Source organism: Camellia sinensis, chromosome 4, assembly GCF_055761805.1.
Source record: "Camellia sinensis isolate YWXY chromosome 4, ASM5576180v1, whole genome shotgun sequence".
Lineage (NCBI taxonomy): Eukaryota > Viridiplantae > Streptophyta > Magnoliopsida > Ericales > Theaceae > Camellia > Camellia sinensis.
Genome location: NC_138964.1, coordinates 155,133,477 through 155,141,797, shown reverse-complemented (window position 1 = coordinate 155,141,797; position 8,321 = coordinate 155,133,477). Strand labels below are relative to the sequence as shown.

Here is an 8,321-nt window from a genome sequence, read left to right as displayed (position 1 = left end):
AACAAAAAACACTTTTAGCGACCTATTTTTGAGTCACCAAAAGTGTAATTTTGGTTGCTGAAAGCATCCGCGACATGAACAAAATTGGTCGTTGAAGCCTTGTCACTGAGTGCTTCGGCGACCAAATCAATTTTGGTTGCCTTTATAAATAAATTGGCGACCAAATATTTCCGTCGCCAAAAGACTAAAATTTCGTCGCCATAAATTAACATTTAGTCACTACAAGTAGCCTTCAGCTAATGACATGTTAAGTTTCAGCGACATATAAATGCGTCGCTAAAAATATCTTTCAGTGACTAAAAGAATTGGTTGTTGAATGTTAAACTTTTGGCGACCAATCAAGTTTTGGGTCGCTAAGAAAATTGACACATACTTTCAGCAACATAAATAAAATGTCACCAAAAGTAAATTTACAACTTAAAAAACCTGTCACCAAAAATTCATTATTTATAAATTTTTTTAAAAATTTCCCTATTCAATACATAATTCACAAACCTATAAACATAAGTAAAATATAATTCAAATTAACACACTTGTGCAAAGTATCCAAAATATAATCTTAATTCAAAAGTAGTACCATATTAAATATAAACAACATATCAAATCCAAAACATCCAATTTAAGTACAAATCTCTTACAATCCCAAACTTGAAACATGTAATGCCCAAAAACCTTCTAAGCTTGCAAATTCATAACAAAAACCTATGACAAAATATATCCAAAAATTCAAAATGTAATCCTTTAATGCTCCCCGAACTATATTTCATCCATTGCCAATCTGTCAAACATGTGAAAAAAACTTCAAACATGTAATTCCAAAAAACCTTCCAAGCTTGCAAATTCATAACAAAAACCTATGACAAAATATATCCAAAAACTCAAAATGTAATCCTTTGATGCTCCCCGAACTATATTCCATCCATTGCCAATCTGTCAAACATATGAAAAAAAAAATTATAATGTTAAAATGTTAATAATAAAGGTCTTGGTCTAAAAACATTGGTTTCACATTATAGATGAACAAATTGAGAGCAAATTTTCCTACGGTGAATTACAAAATTTCAATATACCAAAATCGAAAAGTAACACATGATTCACTAGTTAAACTTGGCATATATTCCCAGACTCTACAAATGGATCGAAGAGTATGTTAATTGCTCTGTCATCAAAGAACATCTGCCACCCAGAGAGAAACTACTCGCCTCTGCCAAAACATATTTTCAACAAAAATAAAAATATGCAGTTTCGAATTGCAGATCGGTTTTCTTTTCTATGTACTACTAGTTCTTGTGTTCTGTGTTGCGAATTAATTGAAGTACTTTAAATTTCTATGTATAAGAGGCTAGTTATCGCTCTTGTTTCATTTCAAATAAAAAGTGATATTTTTGTATACAAGCTGTGAAAGAGTAATGGTGTGCATGTGAAAGAGTAATGGTGTGCATTAGAAATAGAGTAATGATATAGAAACATAAAAAATAAAAATAAAAAGTTAAATAGAATTTGTATACGGAAGTGCATTAGCCACAAAATCTTGATAAAGAATGGTAGTTGAGTCAGGATTGCACAAAACAATGAATAAACAAAGAATTTTCTACACGAAAAAAAAAAGAATAAATAAAGAACGACTCGGAAAAGGATCTGTGTAGAAGGAAGTGTCATGTATCAGTACACCACCTCTTCCCCCACATTTTTAGCTTAATTAATTCAAGTTCAACCATGAAGAAGGGTTGTGACCACTACTACAAAAACAGATAAAGATCATACTTTGATACATGAAAACATCTCACTTTTATTAGAAGTGTGATAAAAAAAATTAGATTAATATTTTCACACTTGATTGGATTGAGTGTGATAATATTTATTTTTTTATCACACTTTTCAATTAAGTGTGATTATATATGTACATTTTTTAATTACACTTTTTAATTAACATGTGATATATTTATTTTTCATGTCACTTTTCAATTAAGTGTCATTATATATATATATTTTTTTATCACACTTTTCAATTAAGTGTGATTACATATATACATTTTTTAATCACACTTTTTAATTAACATGTGATATATTTATTTTTTATGTCACTTTTCAATTAAGTGTCATTATATATATATATTTTTATTACACTTTTCAATTAAGTGTGATTATATATATACATTTTTTAATCACACTTTTTAATTAACATGTGATATATTTATTTTTTATGTCACTTTTCAATTAAGTGTCATTATATATATAAAAAATATATATGTGATTATATATATATTTGAATATATTTATTTATATAAAAATATATCCAAAATTGGCGCCTTTTCCTCTTCTACTACTCTATAGCAGACATAACTTCCTCCATTAATTTCCAAACATATATCAGACTCTTCCTTTTCCAATTCGTTTTGCCTCTCTTTTTGATTCAAGAGCCCTAATTTGGTTTGCAACTCCAGATAAATCAGGTAGAGATATTAAGCAAAGTGACTCACTTACAATTGGACTATAAGATGGTCCTGACAATGTGGTTCTGTTAGCTCCCTGTGTGCACATATAGCGGATTAGTGAAGTTCTTTTAACAACGAAATCATTCGTTAATAAACTGAACAGTAATACCTTGTGGGGTTTGCAGGGAAGATCCCCCCATTTCTTTCCTCTCCCATCTATTAGACCGCCTCCTTGCAGTGATATTTCATTGATTCTGTAGAAGATAAGCCATTGGTGCTTACTGTTACTATCTAGCCACAAATCAGGTCCATCTGGTGGCATAAGAGTGCCATCAACCTATAAAAGAATGTAAGTACCAAAAGACATTAGTCTTTTTTACCATTGGAGTCCTGAAGAAAGTTTCAAGAGGAATAGAATGACAACATTAATTACTTGGAACACAAAACCACTCTGACAAGGACCAGTGAAAATTGTGGATTGAATCATAAAGGAATAACGGTAGGGAACAAGGAGGACCCCTGACTCAAATAAGCAGCCCATGTCCCACGCTGTTTTGAATGCCTCTGTGTCATTTGTTATTCTATCCCCCACAGCACCAAATTTTCATACATAAAAAATGCCAGTACTTGAATTGTAAGAAGTCCCACCAGTAGTTGGGTCGGAAGGTTCAGGTGGAGGAGAAGGGGGTTGTGAAATTTGGGATAGTGGGGGAGAATGGTGTTTGCGTTTCAATCTAGTTTGGCTGCTGATACTGAACAACCAAAAGAAATGTAAAGAACTAGAAACGACACAGTGTAATGAACCATTATCAGCTTAACTATGCTCAAACAGCTAATCTAGAACAAGTTGATATTGAACAAAGAGAAATCAATCAATAGTACCAGAAATGTACTTTCAATTGTAGCTTGAGAATATAAACAGTTGAAACAGCTTTGTCACTATCAATAAGTGGATGAAATGATTGAGAATTGAGTACATCCCATGTTTAATGGATGAAAAAAATCCTTTTGCTCTCCACATTATGAGCATTTTTTTTAAATATTATTTTTTGATCTTGGAGTGCAATGACCACAGTTGTTTGTTTGTATTAATTTGGACTGACTAATATTATTTTGCGTTAGATTGTGGCTGATTCTTACTAATCTCTCATGTTGAAATTGTGGAGATTTTAGGTATATAGACATCTCTCAACCACATTGCCCGAAGCAATCTCTCCTGTTTGAGGATCAATCATCTGATTTCGCATTTTAGATTTCTCTCTCTCTCTCTCTCTCTCTCTCTCTCTCTCTCTCTCTCTGCATTAACATTTTCATCATTTGAAGCTGGTTCTCTGTTTTTTACTTCATTTTTCTGTGCTTCTTATCTCTCAATTGTCTGGTTTTTACCGATCTATTCATATGTTTTTGGTTTATTGATTTATTTCCATGTCTTAGAATCTCTCCATCTATTCCTCAGAAATGCCATACATTTGTATAGGTGAATTTGTTTTATTAGTTGGGGGGGGGGGAGGGGACTCTAAAAACTCTAAAAACTAACAGTTTAACAGTTTTGCTTTTGTTAAGAGTATATTTGACATGAATCATGTAGTAGTGAAGAGAATATTGATCCTTGCATTAGTGGTAGGCATCAAGGAAAAAAAAATTCATTGAGGAAAACAAAAGGCTCAGAACCATACTGCTATTCTAATCAAAATCACCCAAGGCTAACAAATCAATAGACACAAAAAGCACATTGCAGCAGATCAAGAACCAAGTCCAGACCAGAAGAAATACTGCTCCTGCTGCTCTTCCAGAACAAGGTCAATACCCAAACACACCAGACACCAAGCACACTGCTGCTGCTCTGCTATCTTTAATGACTATATGCACACCAATCCCATTTGATTTAAATAATAAAAAAAGATCCCAAAAATGCTATTTTCTTCAAATTAGCTTCAATTTTTGCTACAAATCTCTCTGAACAGCTCCATGGTTTCATCATACCTCCAAACATGTAAACATAATAACCATTGATGCTTCTATTCTTGTAATACTACTTTGTTACATGTTTTACCCTCCAATGATTTAATTTCCTTTTGCAAGAGCTTCAAACCAATCAAGTTCATTAAAATATTTGTAAGTAGTAAAACAATAGAGCAATTGACTTGTTTATGTTAAATAAAAATAAACAAATAATAATAATTGAAAACTGACCAAGTGAAGAGAAACATACCTTAAAGCCTTTAATAATTTTAAAAATGCACTAGAAGCAACAATTCCAAATAGTCAATTACTCTTTGGTTATTCTAATACCAGTATTCCTGCAACACCAGATAAATCCATTTCAGACAGTTATTTTCAGTACCCAAGAATGTTTAAAACAAAAAATAGGATCACCATATATGCATTATAAATATGGTCCCCTGTCTGGATCTGGTTTGATGTAAATTTCTTGTTCCCAAGCATCCACAAATAAAGATCACTTCCACTACAAATTGATTGAGAGAATCAATAGAATTCACTTCCATTTCCCAAGAAATCATGAAATAGAAAACAAAATCACCATACATGATAGTGATGAGTAAAGAAATGTTTTTGGGGCAAAAGAAAATTTTATTAATAAGTAATACAGGGGTCCCAACTTGGAAACAAAATTCTTTATAAAAAAAATTATAAGAAATCATTGCAAAACTTTCTTGATACCTCTAAATTAATCTCAAAACCAAATTACAATTTATACTTCCTTACCAGATCTATGTAAGTAATAAAGTTGTTAATTGAGTACTCCTTTATCTCCTTATAGTCCTTCACCCGGTGCATTTTTCTCACTAGGATAATGTCTACAACTTCCTTTCATTCTGCAATTTCATTGTTAGAAACAGAGTTATTGCACTGAATCAAAAGACTGATTAAAAACTGTGTAGAATAGTGACTCCCTAATTAATTTCTTTAATCCATTCATTTTAAATCCAAATCACCGTCTCATCAACGTTTTCAAATCAACAAGACATATTAATAATAACCCCACCATTTTAAACAAAAACTCCAAACCTTCATGAAATGGACATAAAAGCTATTTCTCGTAATTAACAAATCACAAGCAACAAAAAACTTGGACTTTAGATGGAATGAAGGATTTCCAAATGAGTTTGAATACTAACCTTGAGAGACCTTATGAAGCTTGATGATGACTAAAAAATGAAGCTACACAATATTAACCATTACATTCCCAAGTCCATAACATTTTATCCTTTGCCTCTAATCTGGGGCCAAAATTAGAAATTAATGTCTTTGTCATCATTCTCCCTTTCCCAAGTAAAAAGATCCCTTCAATATTCTAATCTCAAAACCCAACCATCATAACCACGAAAATGCATGCAAGAATATAAAAATTTAATTACGAGAACAAAACATGGATTTATAAATGATGAAAAATAAAGGACGGGATCTGGGCATATTGTTATTTAAAAAAAAAAAATCTAAATTCATATAGAGGGAAGCTTGAAAGCATAAACAAAGTGCCCAATGTATCATGAAACTTAGTTGTACAAGCAACACAAGCATACATCACCTAACTAGTTCTTTTGGGGGGAAACAAAAGAGTCAGTACCTGCTCGATCTGTAGTTGGTTTCTAACATTTAAACTTTTTTCCCTGAGTTTTCCCGAAAATGTAAATAGGAAACAAAAACAAAATCAAACAAGAGCAACCATCTTTTTTATATCTGCCACAGGGAAATTTGCTTGTGAATAAATGAGAAATCAAGTACTCTAATGTTCTAGATGTTGCAACCTTACGAATTTCTAATATGGCCTCCATAAGAAGAAGAATTGAAACTAACAATAACAAATCCTCATCTCTAATAGATATGATTGATTGTAAACCTGCAACCATAGATGATCCAATCTAGTCCACATCAAAATTGGCTATCACTCTAGTAGACATCGTGACAAACTTGATTGGGTTTTGGCTTCAAGGTATTTATTTATTTAGCATAGGCCTCTCAACAGATTGATCCATTACTCAAAGGTATTTATTTATTTAGCATAAGCCTCACAGATCGCGCTAGATGCTGCGAAGGGTATTGAATATATTCACGATCACACTAAAAAAAAAAACAATTTTATGAGAATATATTGGATGACCTTCGAAAAAAAAGAAGGTACAGATTTTGATGATCAAGACTATACATACCTTGTTTGCCCACATAAGCCCACATGCCTTGCAGAGTGTCCTTGGTCCAACTGGGCCACGACGCATTGCAGGAGTAGAATTTTCACCAACACCACAATGTTGACATCTTCGAACACTGGACAATATTGCAGAAAATGATATTCACTGTAAAGATTAATTAGGAGGAAGATAGTGAAGTATCGGTCTATATATTTAAAACAACAATTTGAGATTCAGGTTGCCACTCACACAGTTTCTGGACGAGGTGTGCCATCTCCTTGAAGGCAACTCTTAGTAGAATCCCAACTAGAAGAGGCTGAATTTTCTTTCAATAAAGCAAACTGACCATTCTTCTGATGCATCATATTAGGATAATACATACAGAAGGAAAAGTTATACTCACAAACGGTAACACCTCTTACATCAGAATAATCTTTTCTATTTTCTTTTTCTTTTTTTTCTTTTTTTCTTTTTTTTTTGGGTTGTTATTGTTGTTGCTAGTTACACTAAAATAATCATTTCACATTCAAATTTCGAACCACTAAAAATCCTATCAAAATAATTGTAACCAGGGGCAAATTGAATGTTGTAAGGATTTTACCAAAATGATTGGGATTGAGGGTTTTGGAAGAAAAGTTCTTCTCATACCAAATATAACCCTACTAAATAGAGGGTTTGCTCATATATTTATGTTTATCCTTAACTTGGAGTATCTAAATCTCCCAAATTTCTTATATATTCCAAATTATTTTGACCAAAATGCACTAACCAATATATAGAACATTTTATGGGACCACAAAAATATGACCTATAGAAGGTAAAAAGTTCTACAGATGTAAAAGGATATGATAATACAATGGCATAAACAGTGTAACCTAACTAGCTAAAGCAACAATCTCAATTCCATATAAACATGAAAACTAACAAATCTATGAGTACATACATACACATACATAACCATGAATATACCCAAAATAAAAAATAAAATAAAAATTAGGCATTCGGCGCTGCAGCCCAGCGATGCTATGCCGTTGGCATTCGGCGGCGCGAGAAAGCAAGAGGGAGAGGGAGAGGGAGAGGGACTACATTCAGAACATCAGAGATAGAGAAGAGAACAGAGCAGTGATCCAAAAAGAGGGTCCCGATTTGCTGCCGCCCAGTGTTGCTGCTGTCGAGCACTGCTGTGCCTTTCGTATTCAGCGGCGCGAGAGAGTAAGAGGAAGAGGGAGAGAGAGAAGAAGAAGAGGAGAAGATGAGAAGAAGAAGAGAAGAAGTACATACCTGATCTGTGTTGTGCCGTTTCAAATGGATGAGAAAATGTGAAGAAGTTAGGTCAATTGTTTGTTTATTCCCTTGTCAACAATTTTTGGCAATAAAAAATTAGGGTAAAGACAAATAATTTATTGGCAACCAAATTAATTTGGTTGCCATAAATGTTATTTAGATTTTTAGGCGACCAAGTAATGTTTGTCGCCAGACAAATATAATTGGCGACTAAATTTTCCGTTGCTATAAATTAATTTGGTCGCTGAAAAGTTTTTTGCGCTCCCGCGTCAGAAATTCACTTGGCGCCAAAATTAATAGTGACCAAAATCATAAATTCGTCGCCAAAAGTTTATTTTTTAGTGACCACAAATATTCTGTTGCCAATTATGTATCTTTGGCAACTAAATTTTTGTCTGGTTACTAAAAGTGTCGCCAAAAATGCTTTTTGTTGTAGTGAAAGCCTCAGTCA

At 32.8% G+C, this 8,321-nt stretch overlaps 1 protein-coding gene across 2 annotated transcripts; it reads right to left on the bottom strand.

Annotated features, from left to right (window-relative positions):
* Positions 1-543: 543 nt before the first annotated feature.
* Positions 544-6,465, bottom strand: LOC114285599 (polygalacturonase At1g48100-like). Of its 2 annotated transcripts, XR_014327709.1 has the most exons (5): positions 5,576-6,465; positions 5,163-5,272; positions 4,648-4,735; positions 2,605-2,772; positions 544-930 (listed from the first exon to the last, which is right to left on the bottom strand). XR_014327709.1 is itself a non-coding variant. In XM_082866617.1 (3 exons), the coding sequence occupies exons 1-3, from the start codon at positions 2,974-2,976 to the stop codon at positions 802-804; spliced, it is 405 nt and encodes a 134-aa protein (XP_082722743.1). In that variant the 5' UTR covers positions 2,977-3,201; the 3' UTR covers positions 544-801. The 2 variants fall into 2 exon arrangements, 1 of the variants encoding a protein (XP_082722743.1); XM_082866617.1 differs by lacking the exons at positions 4,648-4,735; positions 5,163-5,272; positions 5,576-6,465 and adding an exon at positions 2,869-3,201.
* Positions 6,466-8,321: the final 1,856 nt, after the last annotated feature.

Excerpts from the sequence above, each read along its gene's own strand:
- LOC114285599 (XM_082866617.1), bottom strand. The coding sequence starts at position 2,976 with ATGGGCTGCTTATTTGAGTCAGGGGTCCTCCTTGTTCCCTACCGTTAT. Across the intron at positions 2,773-2,868 it reads AGAGTGGTTTTGTGTTCCAA|GTTGATGGCACTCTTATGCC; the intron begins GTAATTAATGTT and ends ATTCTTTTATAG. Across the intron at positions 931-2,604 it reads TTCCCTGCAAACCCCACAAG|ATTGGCAATGGATGGAATAT; the intron begins GTATTACTGTTC and ends TATGTTTGACAG.